At 39.3% G+C, this 26,479-nt stretch overlaps 1 protein-coding gene across 2 annotated transcripts in view; it reads right to left on the bottom strand.

The window, feature by feature from the left end:
- Nucleotides 1-3,038: 3,038 nt before the first annotated feature.
- The window catches only part of LOC148185509 (uncharacterized), a 132,074-nt gene continuing 108,633 nt past the window's right edge, over nucleotides 3,039-26,479 (bottom strand). For both annotated transcript variants that reach the window (XM_088074620.1, XM_088074621.1), the window contains exons 5-6: nucleotides 3,752-3,819; nucleotides 3,039-3,535 (exon numbers count right to left, since the gene is read on the bottom strand). In XM_088074620.1, coding sequence (XP_087930746.1) covers nucleotides 3,774-3,819 — 46 coding nt within the window. In that variant the 3' untranslated portion in view covers nucleotides 3,039-3,535; nucleotides 3,752-3,773. The remainder of the gene's footprint in view (nucleotides 3,536-3,751; nucleotides 3,820-26,479) is intronic.

The following is a 26,479-nucleotide window of genomic DNA, read 5'->3' as shown; positions in this document are numbered from 1 at the left end:
TTAAATACCACTGCCTTGACAGTGCTTTCTGCATCCGATCTTGATGCCAAAAGCCACCTTTCATGTCTGCATGATACACCCCTGGATAGCATCAGCTGAGAATGCAGCTGAGAATGCAGCTGGAAAGAGCGGTGTTTTTATATGCCGGTGGATGGCCGGACAGTACCTGTCGCGTCTGCCTGATACGCCACAGAACAGTGTCAGGTTGAAATGATGCCAGTAATGATGTAATATAAGATGCATGCGCCTATGGGGTTGACGGGAGGGGTCCAACAAACCTTGGTCTTTCATGCAGAAGTCTGATGTCTGCTTTCCATCTGCTTTCCATGCGTTTTTTCTAACCCTTACCACGTGCCTCTTTCCCTTAATCCTAACCATCTGTGCCCTTGTTGCCTAATCCTAACCACCCGTGGCAGCCGGTACATTTGTTTATGTCCTCGCATTTGTTGCCATGTGCTGTCATTGCCTAAATATAATTGTGTACTTGTGTTGATATCACAGTAGCAACCCATAATATATAGAAATAGCAGATGCAGAAGGATACCTAGTGCGTTAAATGGAGATGTGAAGGTTTGGGAGAAATAGGACTTCACAGCAATAAGCATTTGTTTTGGGGATACCAGGCTGTTGGAGAAATTGGCTGTCAGTCCAGTGGGACATTTTTTGGACTTATGAGGCAATAGGCAGTCTCCAGCTACCGGTCATACCAGACCAAAGAAGGCTGAGTTGTCAAAACCCCTGAGTGCAATGAACTATAAGGGAAAAAAAGGATATTTCAAAAGTGAATGGTCTCAAGTTCAAGTCAAAATGTAATGCAGAAAGAGTAGTCAGCAACTTATCCTGGCTAAATGGCAGTCAAAGGCCGCTGATGATAAATACGTTAGTGTATAAATCATTAAAATTCCTCCTCAGTGATGTCACAGCCAAATAACAAATTCCCAAAAAGCATTGTCAGGACATCAACAGTTTGCCGGGTGAAGTATGGCTAACAACAGGTTCCTCCTAATTGAAACGGGCGATTCTCCCTACACATGCGACTCCCGTTTTGCTCCAGATTGCTACTGCTATAGATAATCACTCCTCAAGATGAGCTGTTTTCAGATGAGTTTATACATTTGAATATGGTAATGAAGTCACTTGAGGGGGGCTTTAATAAGGGAGGTAATCGATAAGGCAATTATAGTTAAACAGCTGAGTTAATCTCCTGTTCCTCATGTGACACACAGGTAATGAGTCCTTGGTATTGGGAAGAGGGGGGCAATAAGTGCATTTATCAAATATTTTGAACGGGAAGCAAATTATCCACTCGCGGTATCTCGCCCTATTTTGCTTTAGGGAATAATTGCTGCTCACAGGACTGTAATTGGGACAGTATGTGCTTATATGTCAGTGAATAGGTTGTGATGGCCAGAGACAGTGTCACAGAGAGTGAATAGCTCGTAATTGTTGCTAGGTGATCATCGAGCAAAAGCAGGTTATACACAGTCATGAAACTAAAACTCAAAATGGGGAGGTTAGAATGAGGCAAATGTTCTCTTGATCAAGGACAAACATTTTTTTACAGAACAAATACTTTCTATTTTTCTGATAAGAAGGCAGAAGCATGGTTATAACATTATGTTCAGAAATTAAATTCCAATTTGTACAAATCAAATGGAACTACAAGAAACATATCCACATGGCTTTATTTAGTTTTTACAGACCCAACATGGGTTTAGAGCCAGGTGGGTCCAATATACAGAATATTCAGTTTAGTTTGGCCAGGTAGGGTCCCACCATATGGGTGTCTGGTTGCCAATATGTCTAACATTGATTCAGTTTAAAAATATGTGCCTGTATCTCAATGTAATGTATCATATTACGACTACAGGCAGCAACATGGTCCACGCAAGTACGCCAATGCAGACACTTATGCAAAATCAATTTCACATGTGGTTGCGTTCTTGAGTGTATCACCTGAAAATTGGTACACCATGTAAGTGTGAGCTGCAGCTGTAGCAGTGCCTCTAGGCAGTGGCGAAAGTTTGTGACGACAGACCCCAGTGCAGGCTATTATGAAGGGTCCTTCGTGGACTGTCTGAACGAGTAAAGTCGATTTTTGTTTATAATTGCAATTTAGTCTGAAACCTGAGAGGCAGTATGGTGCCAGAGTACTGTCTAGCCTGACTAATTTTACAAATACATTGATGAAATACATTAATGAAGTATGGACACTTCATTTTAAAATTGTGTGATGTCACTCTGTTGCAAGTTGTAAACTTAACTATATGTATAGGAATGTAAGACGCTGCAATGTTAGTAATTATAGTAGGCATGGCTAGAGGAGACACAAAATGGTAAATTAAAGCTATGCTGACACGTGTTCCTGCAGCAGCGCTCACACTTCACACCACTCCTTCATAAGTCAGTGTCCCACTTGGGCCACCCAAGTAAAAAAAAAAGTTTGGCACGCAACTTAGGCCCTTGGCCCTTAGTTTCGAAGCACACATGCACACGCATATGTGAGATATGCTCACACAATTAGGCATACTCATGAAGTACCAACCATTTGTTGGATTTTACAGAGGGAATATGTTATCTAGGCTATTGTATTTGCAGAGTACAGAGGTCAAAGAGAGAGAGAGTGATCAGAGCAATCCATAGTGCCGTGGCAGTCAAAGTTCTGAAATGTGACTTTTTTGGGCAATTTTAACACAATACCCTTACAACTCATGACAACTGCACTGATCCTCGACATTAAGGCAAGCGATTAGAATGGAAAAGAGAACTGCAAAACTCATCAACACACAACACCATGTCCCAAAAAATTGGCCAGCTATAGCGACAAGCACACAGTTCACCCAAAAAAGTAAATACTTTATAATGGGAGGTAAAGGCAGAGAGCTAGCAGTGTGGGCTAGTTATAAGGAGCTCCAGGATAGCAGAGAATCTCAGAGACTCAACAGATGACAAATAGCAGATTTCCACACTGTTACTTTATTTTGCAGTACTTAACATTGAGCATGCATGCCAGGTCTCCACGGCACTAAATTCTCCATTCATACATGAGCTGCAGGACATAGACACATAACCTGCACCTCACTTGCTACTATTAAGAGTCCTCTCGTGTGGATGTCAGTCAGAGTAGTGTAGTGACTCTCTGTGCTCAACTCTAGTATATCACAACAAAACAAAAAGAAGCCATGGATAGTGCTTTGACGGTCAAAGCTCTGAAATGTGAACAAGCACCAGAGACTCAATGATCCTCGACATAGAGGCAAGAGATTGAAGAAGAAGAGATAGTAAATAAGAGAGAGGAAAGCTGCAATACATATCAACAAACAACATCATGCAACATAAACTGGCCAGCTACAGCTGCACACACACAGGTTTCCCACAAAAATACACACACACACACACAATGAAACAGGTGCTTGGCGGCGACCTGTCTTCAAAATAATAGCAACATTTTGAACAGGGGCACAGCAGCCCAAATCCCCTTATAAAAGTACATGCATCACCGATTTTGAATTGTTCTGTCTCTGACTGGTTAGGCCTGCAACCGAAAATATGTAAGTTTATCGGTTAGCTGATGCCATAATAATTAACAGGCTAGCTATCCACCTGGTAGAGACATTCATTTACCTGTAGCCCACAATTTAGGCTACATTATACATGTATACCCTGTCATAAAGTATGCATCTAGCACAATAGCCTAATGATATGATTATTTAGACTAATGTTATCTAGCTTGCTATGAAGATTAGCATACCTGCTGCATGTTTGTTGACACATCATAGAGGGCTGCAGCTAGGGGCTTGTCCGTGAGCTGGTGACTGTCTGTAAAAAAATACAAAAGAATCAAATTTAGGGAGCTTTGCAACCTTCTCCCCATGTTCTCTTGTCTTTTCTTGCAAGCGCTTTTGTGTTTGAATGGCACGACTGCTCGCTGGGCTCGCCAAGGTGTGCTCAGGTTGTTGGTGTTGACAGGTTTTGAGTCTTGTCATCTTGTCAAGTGATCAAATAGAGACTTGAAATTAGACAACAGCATACACACATTTCCTTGCAATCATCATTGTATTTGTGAAAGACATAAATAAGCAATAAAATTAGAAAAGTTTGAATAGTTTTCAATAGATCACACACAGTTGATACATGATAATTATATAGAATACACCTATAATTTTATTCAAGTTTGCTTGGCACTGAATTTTTATCCACATGATAGAGATGTATTTTCACATGTGAAGATTTATATACTAAATTAACTTGACTTCAAACATATTGTAGCATAACACAGATTAGATTTACCTTTGGGTTTGTTTCTGCTCAAAATGACCACAGGTAACCAGTTTGATAAAACAATAACTAAAGTTTTCTCAAAGTTTTGACGCCTGAGTGCCAATTTAGGGATCCAGTTTGTGATCAAGGGCCACACAGGAAAAGTGCAGTTGTGAGTGGTCCACCAAAATCACTAACTTTAGCTAACAGCACTAGCATCAATGACAGAATGTAGTTCCTGCAACGCTTTTGAGGTGCCAGTAGCTGACATGCAACAATGCAAGTAGCTTTCTATAAGTTGTCATTCCAACTCTGACAAATGCTTGCTACAGGAAAGCAGTTTGAAGCTGTCTCCTAACAGTGTATAATTGTAAGCTTCTAAGATTGAAAGTATTTAAATGGACTGCAAAAAATGACAGTAAACCAAATGCAACTCATGTCACATTAGGAGGCCGCACAAAAGGTTTCTGAGGGATGCCAATGGCCCGCACACCACATTTTGAGCAACAGTGCTTTAGCCGAACATATCTGTTTGAATTTGCAAACTTATGACACTTTGTCATATCTTTGTCAAAAACACACATAATCGCCTCAAGTTGGCGCTACAGGAAAAGTCAGAGTCATGAAAGTCATCAGAATACATCTTCTGGGAACCATGATTGAAATTTCTTGGCAATTCTGTTGTACTGACAGAGACATGCAGCTAGCGTGGCAGTGGTAAATATTTGCACCCAGAATGCAGACATGTTTAAATGCACTGTATTTCCCAAGAGTAAGTCTGGCCCTCTGTGCACCAAGCAACAGTCTCCAGATGACAGTTTGAATAATCTTTATGCAGGGACAGGCCTCTATTGGTTGATTAAAAGGGTCAATTTACATAGAAAACCTTCCCTCTGTGCAGCTTGAATCAACATAGAGAGAGGAGTGCAAAGGGTTTGCGCCACCAATTTGATCTGTCACATATGCATTGTTCAGCCTTCTCTTGTCATAGGTCGCAGAGACAGCACTCTTCCAGAAGTTCAGCTGTGCTGCTGTCTTGCCACTGATTGTGTCCATCCAAGCTTGATGTAAGAACAAATCAAGTCCCCTGGGGGCGAGCTCCCTGTCTCTTTATGCTGGAATAAATTAATAGGCAAGAAGAGAATTTCAGCAACTGACTTTTTTTCCCGTCTCTGATGTATGTTCTGCTGTGTCGTTAAAGGGCTGACATACATTACACTAGGATTTAGATGAAGACAATGAGCCCTGCAGACATTTTTACTTGTATTTCAGCGAGGCAAAATTGCAAATGCATGTCATAAAAGTTAAATAAAGTGCTTTCAGAAAGGTTTTATCACTCGTTTCTGATTCATTATCTTGTCTGGTTGAGTGTGCTTGTGAATGTATGCTTGTGTGCATTTAGTGCATGAGGGTGTTTTGCAGAGCAGTAGATGTCGCCGGGACTCAGCTGTGTGTGGGTTGACAGAGGCTAAGGGGCCCATTGTGGCACGCTAAAAGCCAGGTTAATGCTTTCCATGCATAATCTGAGAGCTGGGGCAGCGGCAGTACATCTCCTCTCATTTAAATCTCACCGGCTTGTGTAACATCTTTTATTCCTTGAGTGGCAGCCCTCTTTTGGTTTTTTTCCAACAGCTGCTTCCCACCTCAGTCGCAGCGATAACCACGTTCTGTCTTGCAGCGGGAGCTAAATGCTGCATCAGGAAGTTTAACCCCCCCCCAACTCCCACCGCTCTCCCCACTTATCCACGCAACAATATAACAGCACCACAGGTATGGCTGTTGCAGGAGCATTGACTGCTGCATTGATTTTAAATTAGCATCACTGTAACTGCTCTCTGCATGGGGATTTATTCAGATTACAACACAGTGAACAGAGCATACTGTATTTCTGCTTGACGTCTTGTTCGCACTAATCTATCCATGTACCCATGTCCTTGCAACTAGAGACTTTCAAAGTGCTACTTTCTTGTTGAATGTTTGCAAAAAAAGCTTTGTAAAAGTATTAACACTACCCTGGGAAAGTACTCTGTTACAAGAAAAAGTTGTCCATTGAAAATGGTATTCAATGAAAATGGTATTTTCAAGTATTTAAGTAAAAGTGTCCAGTGTAGAAACATAAAGAAAACACACACATCCAAAAAAAACCTCAAAATTGGAAATAAAGAAAAAAAACCCTCAAATTTATAGAAAAATAGAACAAACCTTTCAAAATAAAAAGAAATAGAAAAAAAACAAGCATAGCATTATTTAAAAAGGTAAAAAAAAAACAAAAAAAACACTGTTAAAAAAAGTATTAAAAATGGATTAAAAAAACAAACAAACTCAGAAATATATACAAAACTGAAAGTAACATCCTCCAAGACTCAAAATCATAAAATATATATATATACTTAAATGTTTAACAAAATAGTTGCTAATTAATTTGAATTCAGTGATGGATTGACTGACTTTTCATTACAGCTGTGCCTGTATAAACTCTTTGGTCATTTAATGTTTAACAAAACATTATGTTTTATAAACTTTCCTTATGTTTTTTTATGTAAATATCCTCATTTGTAATGTATCTTAAGCTGTCAGATAAATGTAACAAAGTAAAGGTGCAATATTTCCCTATGAAATGTAGTGCAGTGAAAATGTCATGTAGAATGAAAAGAAAACACTCAAACTGCTCACAACATGGTGTTAGGATTATCTTGAGTTATAGGGTCATGGATTTTTGAAAGAGACTGTGACATTGCTGCTGAGTTTTTGAAATAAACGCAACTCACACAATGACAATCTATAACGATAAATAACACCACAGATAAGAGGAAAATGATTTTAGGGTGGCTGTCCCTTTAATGTTTTCTTGACATTGACTCCCACTTGTTTGGAGTTCTCACAGCTGAATATGTAATAATGACAATAACAAGTGTAAAGTCCACCATTTTTCCCTTTACAAGAACACTTTATCTTTTCCTCTGACCTTAATTAAACCCAAAATGCACAAAGTTCAGAATGATGAATCCTTCCCTTTGCCACAAAATGGGCCTGCATTTTGTTAAAGGTGATGTAATACAGAAAAAAAACATAAAGTAGTTGCATTACACCAATATTAACTCAAATAACAAAAAACTAAGTAGTATAATTGGGGTTCTGGGAGCATAATGCTGTGTGAACAGCACTGTCAACACCTATCACAGAAACAGAGCAGAAAAAAATACGGCGCATTACCATATTTTGCTGCTGAGAACTCTGAGGTCCTAAACAGCAAGAGAAGGTATAATTCTATTTTCTTTTTAATAGTTTTATTATTGTTATTAGGTAGTGACAGCAGAGAAATGACAGAACATGAAGAGAGAGGTGCAATAGCAATAAGTGAAAGATGCAGTTATCAAGTAAAACAATTACCCTTTAAAGAATTCTGTTTTGTGGCTTTAATGTAATTTAACTAACTAATACATGAAAAAATAATCGTCAGTGGACTGTGTTGGCATTGTTGCTCCTTTCTGAAAGTTATTATTTGTGACCTGACTTCTTCCAGCCTGGTCAGCTAACATCCACAGCATGTGTTGAAGCTAAAATTAAAAGAGCTATAACATTATTACCCGCCGCTGACTGGCAACCTAAACAATGAGCTCAGTCACTTAGGTCCGTCCGTCTCTATTTGTCTCTCTCCCCCCGCGCTCGCACTTGTCAGCAGTTCCTACCCTTGGCGCAATTTGAATAACCTCCCATCGCTGCAGTTTGCTCGTCGTTCGTCAAGAGGACAGTAATCATGCACTTGGCTCGGCTCCACACGTCAGGAGAAGGCTGGCTGCCCTTCAGTCAAGAATGTGGTTGATGTGCTTCATTTGAAAAAATAAATAAATAAAAAAGACCCACTGGGGAACTTTGGTATCTGTTTTGAACTCACAAAGTAATCATGAAAGTTATTGTTACCTTGCTGTAATCAGATCAGGGGTATTATCCTGGGCTGACTGCAATTACCTTTTTTTTCTTACATAATCTGATTAGAAAACAGTGATATCTGAATCCTGACTTGCAATTACCCTTTTAAAAATAAAAAAGATTATTGCGATATTGTGCCCGTAGCTCTTCCCTAACGCTGACAACAACAAGGCTGCACCACATAGCCACCACCAACCTTAGATTCAGTATCATGATTTCAATGTACAACAGCTTGACTGCTTGTAAAACACGAACCTCCTCTTTCTGATCTACATCAGCTCCAGCATGTCAAACCAACCGAACAAGGGCTTTTTCTTCCCGGTCCATGACAACCCTGACCTCCCTCGATGGAACTTAACACCCTTGTCTGCCTCCATCGCTGCTGATGTTGCCGCGAATCCTCACTGGGTGTTATTTCCCGCCTCGGGTGTCGCCTCCCGGGCTTTTCCATGCCCTTTTATCTCTTGTAAGCACCAGGCAGCCTACTGAGATCAGACACACTGTCCGAGTGACTCCCCTAACAGGAATGCAAGTGCTCAGAAAACTCAAACGAGAATGTGAAAGGACGGGAAGGTGTTGTTTGCATTTGTTTTAAACGTGTGTGTCCAACTTTCTGGCACAAACACTGCTGGCAGCACTCCATAGTAATCAAATCACACGTCACAAGGGCCGGCGCGCATCAGCTCCTGAAGTTCAGTCAAGTTAAAAGTCGTGTGTGTTTTTGAACCACGATGAAAAAGAAATTGGCTGCTATGTGTAGCTGTGTGCAAGCGCCGCAGCTATGCTGGGGTCACCGAGATGTCATTCATAGTCACAGTGTGTGACGGGTGTGTGACAAGCCCCACAGGAGGACTGCTTGATGTGCTGATACAGACAAGAATGTTTTAAAGTGTTTTGCAGAAGGAATAAAGAAACTGCAGGTCAAGAAACACACTCTTGAAATGCACACTGTTTGGTTACATACTACCTACTGGATGTAATAGAACCATCCCCTGTGTTGCATATGCGGCACTGAAAAAGGTAAAGTAAGGTGAAGAAAAAACAAGGGACTGATAAATCACTGCAACTTAAAAAGAATCCAAACACAAGAAATAAAAAATGAACCGGAGAAGAAAACAAGATGACACTCAGCGAGGAAAATCTCTCGCTCACTATCTCTGCAGCTCAAACACATTCTCTTATACTTCCCCAAAGCGAGGCGTTTCATCAGTTTTATTTTGCCACGTCCCAAAATCAGATTGTAACATTAAGGAAACTTTTCAGTGAAAATGCCCAACAGTGTCACGGGGCCCTCTGGCCTTCACCAGTAAAAGGTCACTTAAATCAACATGGACCGATGAGAAAGACACAAAATGACCACAAAATCACAACAAAAACGGACAAAACAACCATGAAGGAACACAAAACTATGACAAGGAGACAAAATGATTACAAAGCAACATAACACGATCAAGGATACATAAAATTACAGACACAGAATAACCTAAAAGAGACCAAAAAGACTAAAAAAAACACACACAAAAGCCACACATGGACACAAAATGACTACAAAGAGGCGTTAACCATTTGAAACCTGACATCACTTTTCTTGTGCTGCTATCAGATGCCTTTTACGAGTATTTAAACCTTTAAACTTTGAATAAATTGTTGCAATTCATTAAAAAAACATGGGAAAAAATGCAATAAGCAACTTGGCAAGAAATGTTCCAATAATTGCAAGATATTGGAAGATTTGGAAAATTATTTGTTAAAAGCTAAAGAAAAAAGCTGGGTAAAACTACATTCATAATGATCATAATTACGTATTCAAAAATAGGTTACAAAATTATTCTATTTTTTTTAGCATTTTTTCTTTTTCATTTCCTTTTTTAAAAACTTTTGTTTTTTATTCTTTAAATTTATTTGTAAAGTAATTTTCTGGGAATTTTGTCATACTTTCCACTATTATACTTATTTTTATAAATTTGCTAATTTCTTGGGAATGTATTCTTTCGTTGCTCTCAAGCAAATTTGCTAAGATTAAAACACAAGGAGACACAAAATAATTACAAATCATCATAAAACAGCCAAAACACATACAATTACCTCAATAAGACACAGAATCACCTCAAATAGACCCCAATGACTACAAAAAGACACAAAAACCTACACAGGGACACTAAATGATTTCAAGAAGACACAAATGACTAAAACAAATCGAAATGTATCTCCAAAAAACACAAAACAACCACAAGGAGACACAAAATGACCTCAAAGGGACACAAAAGCACAGAAGTCATGATGAAAATATTATTTACATTGTAGTTTTATCACCTCAGCTTTTTGGAGGTGCCTCATTAAATCTCTGTGTTTTGTATTCAGTGTACCAAGCATAACAGGCGTAAGATTTGCATCTGCTTTCCAAGTCATCAGCAGTGTGTGTGCATGTGCGTGAGATCACATGAGGTGAGGTGTAATACTGTAACGCTGATTCATCCTCCAGCGAGCTGCAGCCATAGTACAGGTAGGTGTTGTCTCATTGTGTGCTCATGTATGCAGAAACTGCCTCCAGTGTGCGGCGTTTCTGTGAAATGCCACAGTCGGCACAAGCCATATATAAACTATCTCTTCCTCTGTTAGTGTGCACATTCCATGGGAAAAGCAGACAGCATTAAGCTTGTTACTAGGTCAAATGTGATCAATTGAGCGGTAGGTTTCAATAGCATTTTAGCAAATCCTTTCTAATCTCTTATTGAATCTAATTAGGTTTCAAGCAACTGCAACTATAAATAACTCAAACTCAATGTAATAATCTGTAATCACCTTTTGTTTACTGAGAAGGCAGAAATGGAGAGGCAGCCTAATTAATGTTCCCAACCTGTAGCTCCAAACTGAAAATGAGAAAAGGTTGATTGCATCCGACACATGAAATTCCCAATTATTTCACACCTGATTTACAGTGGGGCCAAAAACAGAGCTAACAGAGTGAATATTTAAGGTGTATGGTTGGATTATGAGACCAAGGGCCCCTGAGCACAGATATGCAAAGGGCCCCACCACCTCTCCTACATAGGAGCAAAACAGACCTTGTGGTGGTTTTGCACATACTTGTTATGCAACTTTGTGAGGTTTTTAGTCTCTTTGTGGTTGTTTTGGGTCTTTTAAAAGTAATTTTGTGTCTTTTTTAATCATTTTCTATGTCCTTATAGTGATATGTGTCTCCTTGTGGTTGTTTTGTATTTCATTTAATTTAAAAACGATATAAAAGCATCAAAGCATCAGCACAAGTCCTGGTTGCCAGTAGGGCAGCGCCACCAGAATAAAATAAATAAAAAATTAACTATGTGTCTCCTTGTGGTTGTTGTTTGTCTCTTTGAAGTAAATTTGTGTCTATTTTGGGTAATTCTGTGTCTCTTTGTAGTCATTTTGTGTCTCCTTGTGGTTGACATTTTTGTCTTTTAGGTAATTTTGTGTCTTTCTTTGTGGTTTTGTCTCCTTGTGGTCATTTGTTTATTTTTGTAGTTGTTTGGGTCTCTTTGAGGTAATTTTGTATCTCACTGAGGTAATTCTACAGTATGTATACTTTGGTCATTTTGGTCATTTTTTATGATGTTTTGTAACCATTTTGTGTTCCCTTGTGGTTATTTTGTGTCTCTTTGTGGTTGCTTTGCTGGTTGTTGTCATAATTTTGTGTCTCTGTACAGTTACTTTGCATCCCTTTGTGGTCATTTTCAGTTTCTTCCTCATCAGTATGTATTGATTTGAGTGATATTTTGCTGCTAAAGGGGGCCTCTTGACACTTTGAGCCTCTGGACATGTAGGCCAGTTCAGAAATCCCCCCATAATTTGGACAAAAACTAAATTTTAAGTGGCAGAAGTGCACATCGGGGCCTGTAATATGAGAAGATGCTGCCTAAACATTTTTTACATTAATCGTTACCAATTGAAAAGTGCAAGGAGTGATAAGACAAAGATGTTGTGTTGCTTTCATTCATTTCACAAATGTAGGTATTTTTTAGATCACTCGCAATTTTTTCTGTGTGTTTTGTGATTTTTAAGTATACAGCACTTTGTAACCTTGGTTTTGATAAGTACTATATAAATAAACTTTATCATTATTATTATTATTATCATTATTATCAGAGCCTAAACCTTGATTCGTTATTGGGTATTATAAACAGTGCCATAGCCTAGCACTTCCAGCGGCCTGGTGCACACTTCAACCTAAGACCCCACCCCGTCAACAAAAACGTATTATTTTAGTTGACATTGTATATATTACAAACAAGAACAAAAGCTAAGAGAAATAAACACAAAAAATGTACTGCACCCAGATAGCTTTTGCCTTTTCATTTTTTCTTACTAACTCTTACTCTAATACTGTCCACATACACTTTACCCCACCACACTCATTAATGCTCTAGCGTGACTGTGATAGTCACCCCCTGATGAACACATTAAAGTGGACTGCACTGCCAGAACCCTTGCTACAGAACGAGTGTTAGCATTAGACCCTTGAATAATTTTTCCCTTATGTCCTACTTTTCTAAATAAAAAGAAAAAAATAAATGGGCATAGGGACACCCTCTGGGTGGGTCCATGACTGCACCCTATATGAGGATGCACCCCTCATTATAAATATTATCTGCATGAATATCAGGAGGATCATTATATCCCCAGACACTCAAACATCAAAGCTCAAATCAACATTTTTTTTTGAGGCACAAGCTACCAAAGAGGAAGGCAGGATGAAAAAGAAGAAATAAGAATATCGTTTATGAAGCAGAAGCTGATATTTCACCGATTTGTTTCAGCGTGGCAGCTGCCCTGTTGAATACCCATCTGAACTTCGCACTGCCTCATCATTTGGAACATTTCTGTATGAATTCGGGGAATAAAGGATGAATGTGCGAGACCTAAGAGGAGAAAATGCTTGGGAGGCTGCAAAATGAAATGTCACCAATTTCGTATCGCTAAAAGCAACAAGTCTATTTGAGTAATGAATGAATGCGTTCCACTGGATTCCTTTCCTTGCCTGCTTTATTTTTCACCTATTTTTTGTGAGTGTGTGTGGGAGGGGAAGCTATCACATTTGTCTCCATTGCAAACCCTAAAGCCAGGATAAATGAGTTTAAATGATAGAGTATTTGCATCACTGAGCAAGATTTTTGGATGAATGAGCCGCGGCTCGTGATGAAATTCTACTCCGGGCTCGCTGTATAATTTCAATCACATGTGAGGCTCATGCAATTCAATTATGCTATTGGATCAACTCCAGTATAAGCTATCACATTTACATTCGCATGCAGATACAGAAAGAGTAAGGGTGTCTGGATGGTTAGTGAAGTCAAAGCAAACTTGGAGTGCAATTTATTTTTGTATTCATTATTTTATCTTAGTTTCACTGTGTCTTAGTTGTAATATTTATGAGATCATAGATAATTTACAGTAGCATATGCATACTGAAAATGGCCCAAAATTAATGCATGCCGGTTGCTGATGTGCTTCTGCTGTCAACAGTTTGTTCATCATGACATAACATATTGAGATATGACTCTCTTCTAGCAGAAGCATTCTGTTTGTACAGCATGCACTGATGAGGACGTAACAGTTATATTTGACTTTGTACGTATAACAAAATGAAGCCATTATATCACATACAAGATTTCTGTTGAGGTCCTCCAGTGATGCCATATATTACTCTACCAAATTTAAGGATGGAAGCAATGTACTGGGTGACAAGTATAATTATCATAATAATGTATTTAAAATAAGTTACAACATTATTATAATTTTCAAGCATTTTTCCAGGTCTTTTGCCTCTTTTAAACTTTTATTTTTTTAATTTATTTCTCTACAAATGTTCAGGTATTTTCTTGTACTTTTTTTGCCATTTCTTTGAAAAAAAAAATAATTCAAGCCAATTTGCTCAGATTTCAAAGGGTGAAACAAACGCAAGGAGACAAAAAAATGATTTAAAAAATCAACAAAAAACAAACAAAATAAATAAAATTATCTCAATAAGACACAGAATCACCTCAAAGAGACCCAAACAACTCAAAAAAATACAAAAAACCCACAGGGGCAGAGAGTGACACAAGAAGACACAAAGCATTGAAAAAATTGAAAATTATCTCAAAGGGACACAAACCAACCACAAGGAGATACAGAATAACTTCAAATAAACACAAAAGTGCAGAGGTCATGATGTCAACATTATTCACATTGCCCTTTTATCACCTCAGCTTTTTGGAGAGGCCTCATTAAATCTCTTGTTTTTTTTTCCTTAGTGGGGTCGATATTTATATTTTCATTTTTTATGTAAGTGTAGGTTTATTCTTATATCTATCACATAAAAAGGCATCATGGTCAAACATGGTCAATATAATCACATTGCACAAATATCTGTGAGAAATGTACCTTTAAGGTATAGGCTAGTTACATTTTAGAGAACACGCTACTTTGCACTCTTGCTAAGAGTTAGATGTGGACATTCCCAGCTTCTTCTCTGTCTGTTAAATGTATGCTCTTATGTCCACTTTGCAAATGTTTGAGGTGCTTTTGGTGGTTGGGTGGATTATGTGGCTGCAAGTCACTCATTAAGAACTAGTGACTAGTCTGTAAAGTCTTGTGCCGATTTCTGCTAGCTGGCTTACTTGAAGTCTTCAAATGTAAACATCAGCTGAGAAAAGGTGGGAGATGGGCACTGGCTAAACTAGCATCTTACTTGCTATTGTACAGGTGTCGGATAATGAACTGACCTCCATGATGCATCAGTTTCCAACAAAATATCAGGAACCATAATATGCTTTGATTCACCGAAACAAAATCCTGGATAGCACCATTCAGCTGATGACTCTTTCTATGTGTCAATCTGACAGAAAAGAATTGAGAGAAAGGGATGAGGCGTGTTCTTTACAGTGAATAAGGACTGATGCGACAGCGGGAATATGAGGTGCTGTCCTGTTCCTGCCCGCCCAGTGCCACAACGAGTATACACACTCTGGATCACTGCTATATGCCGTTCAGAGGCGGCTGCAGAGCGGAGTTGCTGCTCATGTTCAGGTGGAGCGGCCATGTGGCCATCAGATCAAACTATGTAAACAGTGACTTCATAGAGGCTCGTCATGAGCTCCTTGTGGAGCTTGTTTGAGAAATGACATTCGATTAAGAAGGAGTCGTACAATCAGCAAATGTAGCTACTCATGAAGTTGCTTTTAGCATAGAACATAGAATTAGTTTAAGGAATAGTTTGCCATTTGTTATATGTGGTGCTTTTAAGTGCAGATATCCATTCATTTCCTTGATGTAAATAACACACGTGCTTGTCAGTAAAGCAACTGAATACAATGTGCAACGGAGACAGTGTCATCAATTTAACTTTTGCTGTCTTCAGAGCAACCGTTGTTAATTGCTTGAGAGTGTTGACCTGTTTACCTTGGCTTTACCTGGCTTCAATTTTGGAAGAAATCCCAAGGCAATTCAGGGGTCACACAACTCGGCCCCATTAGAAAAAATACTGCCGCAGCGCAGACGGAACAAAAGCAGTGAACTTTTGAACACTCTGAACTTTTAATAGTGTGTTTTGGGGTCACTGCACACTGAAGGTAGAGGCAATGTGTCACAGTTGGCTCTGGAGTTGGGCTGCATCCCAGAGGATTCAATATTCCATTAGGACTATTATTTCTAAAGTAGATTAATCCCTGTCATGTAACGCTTGGCTGATGTCCATTTGAAGTCATTATGAAGAAGCACTGACATTGTTTCATAAATTATTCACAACATTATCTGGGACTCTCTACAGTCACCAAGCAGGGCTTTAAGGCTGGATCACTTGTCACTGGAGGGAAACTTGCTCACCTTGATGAATTAAATGCATGTATCATTTTCAACATGCATGCAATGTGCAATTTGGGCGATCGCTTAGACTTTGTTAGGCATCATGCATGTGTTAATTATGGTATAGTTCAGTCAGTTCTGCACAAATGCAATTCCTTCACACAGGAGCTAGATTTAAAAAAAAACAAACAAGAAAAGCTATAAAACAACCTACCAACCAAAATGATGTATCTTTATCTACACCCCTGTATTTGTTAGCTGATAATCAATATGTTCCTTTTCTAGACACATTTGTGGCATTAACTTGAATACACCACATTTGATCTACTCTTATCTGTGTCTATTCTCTGCTGCAGCAATAACCCAGTTTCCCCGCAGGGATAATTAAAGTTTCATTTAATCTAATTTAGGAGGTGGAATTCCTTTAAAATTCAAAACACAAAAGAAAAGTTCCAATATGAGTGCTATGAAAGAATTGTGAGGAATAAATGGTGCAGTATTTGGTGGGGAAATGCAATTATGGTCTGTGTGAATTGGCACCAAACCTGGCCGGATAAAAGCTGCCTGCTAACATACAATTGGCCTGCTGCGAAAGAATAGTGCTGTACAAACTGCGCATCACAAGCTGTGTATCTTAGTGTCAGGTGTCAGTCATCACTTCAACAAAAAGCTACTAACAAACACTCCTGCACTTAAAGGATAAAGCTGGTGATAATCCCACATAAAGACCAATCTTATTTCTCTTTTCATAGAGCTCAATTGTTGTCTGAAAGCTTATAAAAATGCATCAGTGAGCCACACGGTTGCATTGAGTGACATGTTCCTTCATCACAACAAACACGGACACTGTGGTTTGTTTTGAGTCTCTGTAGTAGTTCTGTAAATTCCACCATGTATTAATCCACTGCTAAAAATAGTGCCCACAAAGATGCCATTGACTTCAATTTGAGGAACATTTGCAAAAAAGCTGCAGTGCCCAACTGATTTAGGTTATCACTGACCTTTTTTTTGAAAGTTAAAGTATATGTATTAAATACATTTTTAAATGATTTACTCCGTCAGTGGCTTAAACATCAGTTCACAAGGATTAAAATAAAGTAGTGTACGTTCATAGTCAACAATTTTTATTTGGAACTACAACAAAACAAAAGTCTAAGTCCATTTCTCTGTTGTTTTTTTTTTAATTGCAATAAAATATTATGATTGTCATTTACTTGCAGATTTTTTTTTTCAAGACTGGTTAGATGATTCATCTCAATGTGTCGTCTCAAATTTGTTTCTGATGTGGCTGACCTTTGGACTTGTTCTTGCACAATTTGAATAAAAATGTAATTTGTTATCTCCTGGAATCTGTACTGATTTAATCATAAAACACATTTAAATATTCATATAAACTGGCTTCAGAAGTAACACCAATGTGCCAAAAAGTTTCTTAAATGGCCACTTGAGGCTTGCTCCAGAGATGAGTGAATCCCCATAGACTCCCGTATTAAAATTCCTGATTTTACAACAGAAAAAACACGTTTACAGCGTGGTACAAAAAACGGTTTGGGTTATTAGTCGTTTGCAAACATGACAGTTTACACACAACACTGCAACATAGGGGAGCCTAAGTATTGCAAAATAGACTAAAATGTTGTTTATACATTTTACAAAGCACGTCTTGCTTCATTTCAAACCCACAATACATTGTGGTTCCAGATAAACTGGTTCTTTATCTTATGAAAGAAGCTCAGAACAGAGCAGCTCTCTTTCATGTCGAGAGGGAAACAGTTGAGGTGAATGCAGCATCTGATCCGGACTCCTCCCTGTGGAGAAGTTTCGGGCAGGTCTGACAGGAGAGGGCACCCTGTGGCAGACTCAGAACCTGCTGGAAGGGATTACTTATCCCAGCTGTCCTTGAAACACCTCGAGATCCCCCAGAAAGAGCTGGAGGATGTGGCTAGAGTGCCCTCTTCCCGTAAACTCAGACCTGGATGAGGTGCCAAACTGAAAAGATAGATGGAATCCTGCCAGGGACACTGTTTTTGTCTCTGTGTTGGCAGGATGTTTTGTTGATAAGTACAGAAAGGATTAAGGAAAACATACCACTGTATAACACAACCATTACTATCAACGAAACTGGTTATTTGCAGTCAAAAAAGGCTTTCAAGTGTAACGTTTATCAGGTGTCAGGATCGGTTTAGTGAGTTCTGCGTCATGTTTTTGACTGACATGTTCTTATTTCGCCATTTAAATGATGTCAAGATACGCCACAGCTTGCCCCGATACGCTGGCAGACTACCAGCAACCTGAACACACTTGAGATGATCAACTTAAATACTGATAAAGCCCGCTCTTTCTGCAGAGCAATGCTTTGAAGTAAAATTAGCCCTGCTATCTTTATGATAATCACTCGACATGGAGTTGGACAGTTGTCACATCTCTTTCATGCCTGATACTAAAGTCATATTGTGGCACATATGAGCACATGTAAAACAGCTGATGCTTATTCATTCACGAATTACAGTTTGTTTTTTTATTCACTTTAATCCTGTCCAGGGATATTTCAATCACTAGCTGCATTATAACTTCCTGTTTTGGCTGGTTTTGATGCTGCATGTGGTTGCCATTCCTTCCCTCATGCTTTATCTAAAGGCTGGTTTTAATCAGATTCGTACAAGTGATTTTTTTTAATATCCTGCTAATTGAGCTTTGAGAACACACTAAAATTTTAGATGAAATTAAAGCTGTATAATTGTTTTCCTGTTGCCACTCAGGAGCAGTAGAACAAGCTGTAAACATAAAATTGAAAAAGCAGACATGGAACAGCATTAACATGTATTTAGATTAGTATCCCTGGCCATCTGATGAATAATAGTGTACCACTGGGTTTCCTTTTAGCTCTCGTTTGGTCTCCACCAACTTCTGAGGGAAGTATGTGGCTTTTTAGCAAGAAAATGCTAAACTGGGTTGATGGGACCACTGAGAGGTAAAGAAGTTTTTCTCCACTGTTAAGAGGGTTGTCACAAAAGCAGTTTTGAAATTTACACTACATGACTAGAAAAAAAAAAGAGAAAAAGGATTGTGGAATTTGCTTTTGCTCAAGAGGTAAAAAAAAAACATGAGTTTACCGGATGCCAACTCTCCATGAAAACACAGCGGCGACCGGCTGACAACAAACAATCATATGCTAATGAGTTAAACGGTAGGCTAAAAGATGCTTCTGAAAACATTTGAAGTGAGAAATAGGCAACTGTCTCTTGAATTGCTTCTTGTCTTTTATGTCCGCAGTGGCAGAATGGGTGGAGAGGAATCAAAAAATGCAGAAGGACAGCCTGTAGTTTGAACAGTAGCTGAGAGCCAGCGAAACGTTGGCAAAGTAATACGTTATCCAGGGGAGTTTCTGGGGTGAGGGGGGTTATCAAGGCACTTGTTAGATAGAGGGAAGTTTCATCCACACATGCCATCCACGTGGTTTTGACACAAAGCTGGTTAAAAATAGCTGAAGTTTCCCTTTAAGCAAAATAGTTAAGGCCATAAACCTGAAACCTTTAGTTTAAAGATGCTAAAACTCCTTCAAATTTTCATATGAACTGGTTTCAGCAATACCAGTATCTGTGTTATCTAAATTGCTAAATGAGCATGCTAGCTACCATAAATCCTTGGTGGCCTTAAAACACAGTGTGTTAGCCTAAGCATTAGAGTGTATAAGATTAAATTTGTATTTCAGGCCATCAAATGAATAGTAGCTCACTATTCAGTTTCCTTTTAGTTCTATTTTGGTCTTAAACAAAAACTTCTGCAGCTGATGCAAAGCTGTGTTGAGGACAGCTGTGTGAGTGAACCAAAACAGTGATGCTAGAGCTCAAGGGAAATGTAATGATTAACAAATGATCTGTGGGTTTGTCATTAAAGTTACAGTTTTACATTATTTAATTTTAGTTTTACGTTACATTTTACCGAAATTCAATTATTTTCTATTCAAGCTGTCAGCATTTTTCCTGGAAAACAGAAATGGACTTTGGAATGACTCCCAGCACCTTTGTGGGTTTCTATGCCCACGTCAAAATTCTCCACACACTTTTGTGACATGTACACAAAAGAATGCACACACCTCAACCATCTCACGACTCACTGGCCTCTTCATTTCATCTGTCATCTTGTGAGCACTTCCTCCTATAGCAGTCAGTCCTCAAGGTTCGTGTCTGTTCTTTGTTTCGAATGATACATGTATATGTCTACAAAGGTAGCCTTGTTTGCTCTGCGGCTAATGGATTCTAATGAAGCATCTATAATAATCTAAAAAACTTTACAGCTGGTGGACACAAAGACACTTACTCTTAGACAACTCCCATACCTGAGGCACTGAAGAAAACAGCACTCAGGCGGCACATGGCAGGCTGTCACCTTACATTACCTTGTGCAGAATTGCCCAATAAAATGACTCCCTTCCACTTCCCTCCTCCTCCTCTATTTCCTCTCAAAGGAAGATGATATTAAGATGTTTTAAAGCAAGGGCATATATATTTATACAGCAGCCCGAGTTGAATTTTTTGTTACATATTGCCCGAGAAAGAAATAGAATGGCTCGCTCTCAGATGATGTAGGAAAAAAATAAATATCTGCAGTGGTGCTTATTTGTCTTTCTTGTTTACTTCCTTTTTATGCACAGAATGACTCCAAAAGGAAAAATAAAATTGCTAAAGTGTCCCCATACTTTTTTCGAAGACATGCCACATTTCAAAAAGACATGAGCCACGTGGAAGTAATCAGTGAAGCCACCGTAAAGTTTATAGCGAAGCCACAACTCAAGAAAGCCGCATTACGTCTCCTCGACCCAAACCTGTTCAAATCACAAACATAAAGCACTACACATTACTATACATCTTATATAGCCATTCAGCTTTTACAGCTCATAATGCATTGTAATTTAGCTCCAACCTTGAGCTCTTTGTAGACATTTTTCATGAAGACGATCTCGATTTCTCTCATCATGAATTCTAAAGGTTTCCAACCCCCACAAAATTCTTCAAATACCAAGTTGCCAATGAATGCAGCAGGTCTGAACTAACTACCTCCATACTGGGCTTAATCATAGTTTTTAGTGCAGCTAAAAGGTGGAACTTTCCAGATAAAGAAGCTCATTTGCATCTAAATGTGAACCGTCTCCTCGAACGTGGATCTTTTTGTTGTTATTTTTAGGTGCTCCATTCACTTCTCTTCATCAGGTCATCTTCCTGTCTCCCTCCGCTACTCTCGCCCCTTCTGTCCCCCATTCTCTCATACATATGGGAGTGATATTTTGAAGCCTGGAAACAGCTATTGGAGTGTGTTTCAAGTCATTCAGTCTGGCCTGGTTAGCAGGCTGAGGTCCAAGCCACCATATTTTTTGTCTCGCTGTTTGAATTAATGCTGCCCCAGAATCTGCTGCCAGGGACGTAGTCTGTCTCGATGTGGAGCGACTTCAGTTGTTTTTTGGTATAAAAATTGCTCTTCCTGTTCTTTGTTCAAATGGAGAGGTATGGATAACAGAGGTCTTTTAAAGTGAGACATCTGAGTGGAGAACAGCTGCTTTTCATTTGCATCTATGCTGCTCCCACTGCGGATTAATGTTGGGGAAAGTCCAAAAGTATAGATGATGCAGATACTTTCAGACCATGGGTTGCGTTTGTAAAATTTTGAGATCATGTTCGATATATTTAATCAGCCAATCTGTCCAACTGTGTATCCATCTACAGCCATGGACAAAAGTATGCAAAAACCAAAACATGACACTTGGGAGTATCCCATTCCTTTACAATGAGTATTAACATGTTGCTACAACAGCCTCTACTACAACAGAAGGTTTTCTGGGAACCTTGCTGCAGGGATGGGCTCCCATATAGCCAGCCAGGCTCTTGAGGTGGGATCATAAGGCCTGGCTCACAGTCAGAGCTTCAGTTCATCCCAAAGGTGCTGGAGCAGTTGAGGGATAGGCTGCATAAAAGAAATAGACATAAGCCTTGACAAAGCCAATGCGCAAGTGCCTTTAACCTGTCTGTTAAACCTGTCCTGTTTAACCTTTCTTTGTGATGGCCAGCAGGGGTGACTCTACGAGTTGCCAAAATAAGTCCAACTGTCAAATTCTCTCTGAATATCACACTACCTCTTTACTTTATGGTTACAGTTACTATTTTTAAAGCTTTTTCAATACAGAATGATATTCATTTTATAATTTGTGTTCCCATTTGGTTACTTGTAAATTAGAAAAGAGGCATAGTAATACAAAGTCATTGTGGTTCTAACCTTTTACCTAAATACGGTCAATTCTGGTCCCCAAAAAACACAATGGCAACAGCCAAAATGCCAATCTTAAGGGTTTAAAATGGTAGTCCTCAAATCAATGGGTGATGCCATGGTTGCTATTCTTCTATACAGTCTATGGGCTGAAGTTCCTCAACATCAAAAGGCATCTTCTTCATGGGCCCCACTTTGCATAAGGGCATTGTCATGTTGGAACAGGAGAGGGAATTCCCCAAACTGTTGCCATGAAGTTTGAAGCATTTCCAAAATAGCATTTGGAGTTGCAGCATTAAGATTTTTCCTTTAATGCTAACCAAGGGGCCTAGCCGAAATCATCACAAATAGCCCTAGATAATCAGGGATGTCCAACAAACTCTACAGTTAGCACTATTCATTCAGGCACTGGTCTCAGGTCATCAACCAAAACCAGATTTGCCCATTTTCACTTCAGAGAACACTTTTGTCACTGCTCCAGGGTAGAGATTGTCAAGTCCACTTGATTTTGGGGAACCAAGACATTAGGCATTAGACTGGGTCCTCCATTATGGTCTCTATGCGTTGACCACAATTTGCATTGTGTCTAATTATGCCTGTTGGGATTGGGTACAACTATGCTTGGGTTCCTTTTGGATTAGGTCCCCCCACCCCCAATAATCTATGTATATCAGGTTTAGCTAGGTCCAAGACCTCCACTCTAGAGTCCAAAAGCAGTATGCCTTACATCATTCCAGATGGTGTTTAGCATTACTCATGCTGCTGCAAGCCTCGTATAAACAATTCTACTGCTGATAATTCTTCAAGTCTGAGACTTGTGTACTGAGTGTTGCAACTGTGCACAAACAATTTGTATGTGCTTCAGCTTGTGTGGCCTAATACCTCATGGCTAAGCTGCTACAGGTTTTCACTTTAAAACAGCAGCACTTACAATTGACCAGGGCTGAAATCTGTCAAGAGTGGCGTCATTGCAAGACAGTGCCAAGTCACTGAACTCTCCAGTACGACCCACTCCACTGTGAATTTGTTATTATTGCATTTTATTATTGTAGTATGCTAGATTCTAAGTGCCCATTGATGATGGGTGTGGCTGAGGCAGTTAAACCCAATTAGAATGAGTGTCCCCATGGCCATGTCTGATCATTTGAATGACACTACAAAACAATGAGCCTTCTCCACCGACTAAAAAACAACATAACAGTGTCTTGGCATTCCACACAAACAGCTACGCTGATCAGCTGATCTCATTATTGCATCTCCGGTGCAGTCATTCCACAAAACCCCTCTTTTTTTTTCTGCCTTCTCTTCTTTTCAAGGACAAGTCTCTTCGCCTTTCATTTCCCAACATTAGCAGAAATAGAGGCTTGCCAGTGTCATCCAGACATTGTTTATGTAGTTTTAGCACCATGTTGGGCTCATTATTGAATTCTTGAAGTGGCACGCCTCCATCTTGGCTGCTGAATGCCACTACCGAAGCCTTTTGTGTCCGACTCAAAAAAAGCATTTCAGTGCTCCGGTTTATTCTAAGGCATTTATATTATATATTTATATTCAGGAGTGGAGCTTGAAGTCAGCCTCCTTGCCTATTAGGGAGGGTAACCTTCCTCTCGCTGCCGAGCCTCTTCCCAATTACAGTGACTATTGCTGATGAAATGGCTGTGCAACATGGTGACTTGTCATTTGGCCAATTATTCTTAATGAAGCACCACAGAGAGAAGGATAACAGCGCTGTGCCATGCTGTGTTTGTAATATCTGCACAGGGACAATAGTGTAAGTGTTTCAGATTTGACTAATCCATCGTTGTGAGCATTTTTCTATCATTTTTCATCGCCTGTGGAGCCCACTGATCAGTCTTATTAAAATGGTCTCTTAAATGGTTGAGCTATTAAAGAATTCCATGGTTCCAAAGTGGCAAAATATCGAGCACTAATCTTTGGTTTTCATCAACATTTGTGGTGTGACTAATAATTTAATGTTTCACATGAGAATGTTTCTGGAGATTCAGCCACCCTTTAATAGGTTTTCCTCCTCAGCCCTTACTCATCCAGATTCGCTGAGCATGGATGCTTTTCCCTGTCAATGCCTTGCTTCACATTCATACAGTTAGACACATTCACAGCTGGGAGCTGCTCAGCACAGCTACAGCCTTCCACTTCTGGCCACTGAGCAGCTCCACTGGAGCATTTAGCAGTTAAGTGTCTTTCTCGAAGGTACATCATTGGTGGGTCTGCAGGGAATGCAAAGAGCTACTTATTCACTTATAGTACGCCCCAAGCGCGTTATACGTCATAATCCCAAAACGCTTTAATGCTCTGATTAAACATGTCTGTGCATTTACTGTTGGTGCACCACTAAATTATGCCTGATATTAACAAATTCAAAAGTCAGGCTTTTGCACGTGACTATTAACTGCTTCATTAGTAATATTTATTAGCCGTTTGGGTACCCGCGGCACTAAAAGCTTTGTGAGAACATTTATTTGGATTTTGCAATGAAAAATGGCTCCATTAAATTCCATTACTCGAGAGATAAAACAATCTTTCTTTGCTTGCATTGCCCACTTACTATTTCCAATGCTGCATGCAAAAGCTTTGATTGAAGTTCCAGTAAAATCCAGTTTTGGACGTGCACACTTCCTTTGCATTCAAGACATGTTTGACAGCTTTTTGACTCCAACTGGCTGCACAAAACACCCATGATGTTTTAGCAGTGACAGATATAAAACCAAACAAATAAAATGCAGTAAAATCAATATAGAGTATTGCTGAAGAAAGGCAGACAAATAAAGGATCTGAGTGTTGCCACATAGCTGATTTACAGCAGGTCATCAGATAATCAGTACTTTACTTACAGACGGTTCAGACAATAAATTGTAGGTGAAACTCATCCTCTTATCACTAAGGATAAAAGAGCTGCGGCTCTTCAATACTCTGGTGCTGAATATTTTACAGTGGTATAGGTCAGACATTCGGTATACAGCTTGAATTGTGCCATTTTAAAAATCTGAGGATTTTTCTCCACATAAGTTATCAGCTACTGCCACAGCAGTATAACATTTTCTTTTACAAGTTTCTGCAACCGCATCACAGTTCTAAGGCAGCTTTGGGTTGTTGGGAGATTACAGTCTGTCTATTTTATGATGACAGTTTTCACCTCCTCTTTGTTTCTGCCTGCAGCCCATAATACTCTGAAAACTTTCACCACTGTTGCAGTTTGTGCCGTTGAAAAAAAAAAAAACAAGAGACGTGAAGATCAGTATGTCTGGAAGTGGATTTTTTCACATGGATTACTGGCTTTTATTATGATTGATTTATTGGTTTTTACACTTCAATTGCTGTCCTCTAAATGTAAGAAGTCATTTCGAAGGGGCACTTTTAGACATCACATTCAGTTTACTCATCACAGGAGGTACTACTACTGTGTCTCTAGGGGAGCTTTGTCAAGTCTGACAGATTTGATGATGTCATCATGGTTATTTTGGCTTTGGCTCAAGGACTACACATTTTTTCACAGGATGCCTGCACCACAATCTGGTGGCATGGTGCTCTGTCAATGCTACTGTTCCAACAGCCCAAAATTCCGAAAAATGTCCCCTTGAATCAAAAGCCCATTTCCTCGACATCCCGTTATCCCAAAAACAAACGTCCGTTACTTTGAAGTCCTATTTCTCCAAAAAAAAACATACTCCCTGCAGTTACTTTCAGTTTCCCTTCAGTGTTTGAACCTTCAATCCTTAATGTTTTTATCAACCTTTTGTGGCGTTTCCCAGCAGTGTTTGAGCCACCGATCCTGGGTGCTTTTACTGACCCTTTACAGCATTTCTCAGTGACGTCTGAGGCACAGGGTTTTTTCCAGTGACCCATCAATGCTTTTCCAGAGCCTTTCTGTGCCACTAAATGTGGGTATTACAGGTCAATACTTTTCCAAACCATAAAAAAGTGGTTTCATGCCTTAAAAAAACCATGTACATTTATGACAGAGTTCTTGAGAATGTTTCAGTTTATCTGCCACAACATAATAAAAAATTGTAACGTATCTGTGGTTTACAGGAACATACAATGCCAACTTTTTTTTCTGGGATTTTGAATTTGAACTGCAGGGAGTATGTATTTTTTGGAGAAGCAGGACCACGGAGCAATGGGCGTTTGTTTTTGGGATAAAGGGCTGTCAGAGAAACGGGCTTTTGTTCCCATGGGACATTTTTTGGACAAA

The sequence above is a fragment of the Plectropomus leopardus genome, chromosome 24 (genome assembly GCF_026936395.1).
Source record: "Plectropomus leopardus strain MGB_pleo_1.0 chromosome 24, ASM2693639v1, whole genome shotgun sequence".
NCBI classification, from domain to species: domain Eukaryota; kingdom Metazoa; phylum Chordata; class Actinopteri; order Perciformes; family Serranidae; genus Plectropomus; species Plectropomus leopardus.
The sequence above is the reverse complement of the archived record's forward strand: the minus strand, read 5'-3'. Positions and strand labels throughout refer to the sequence as shown.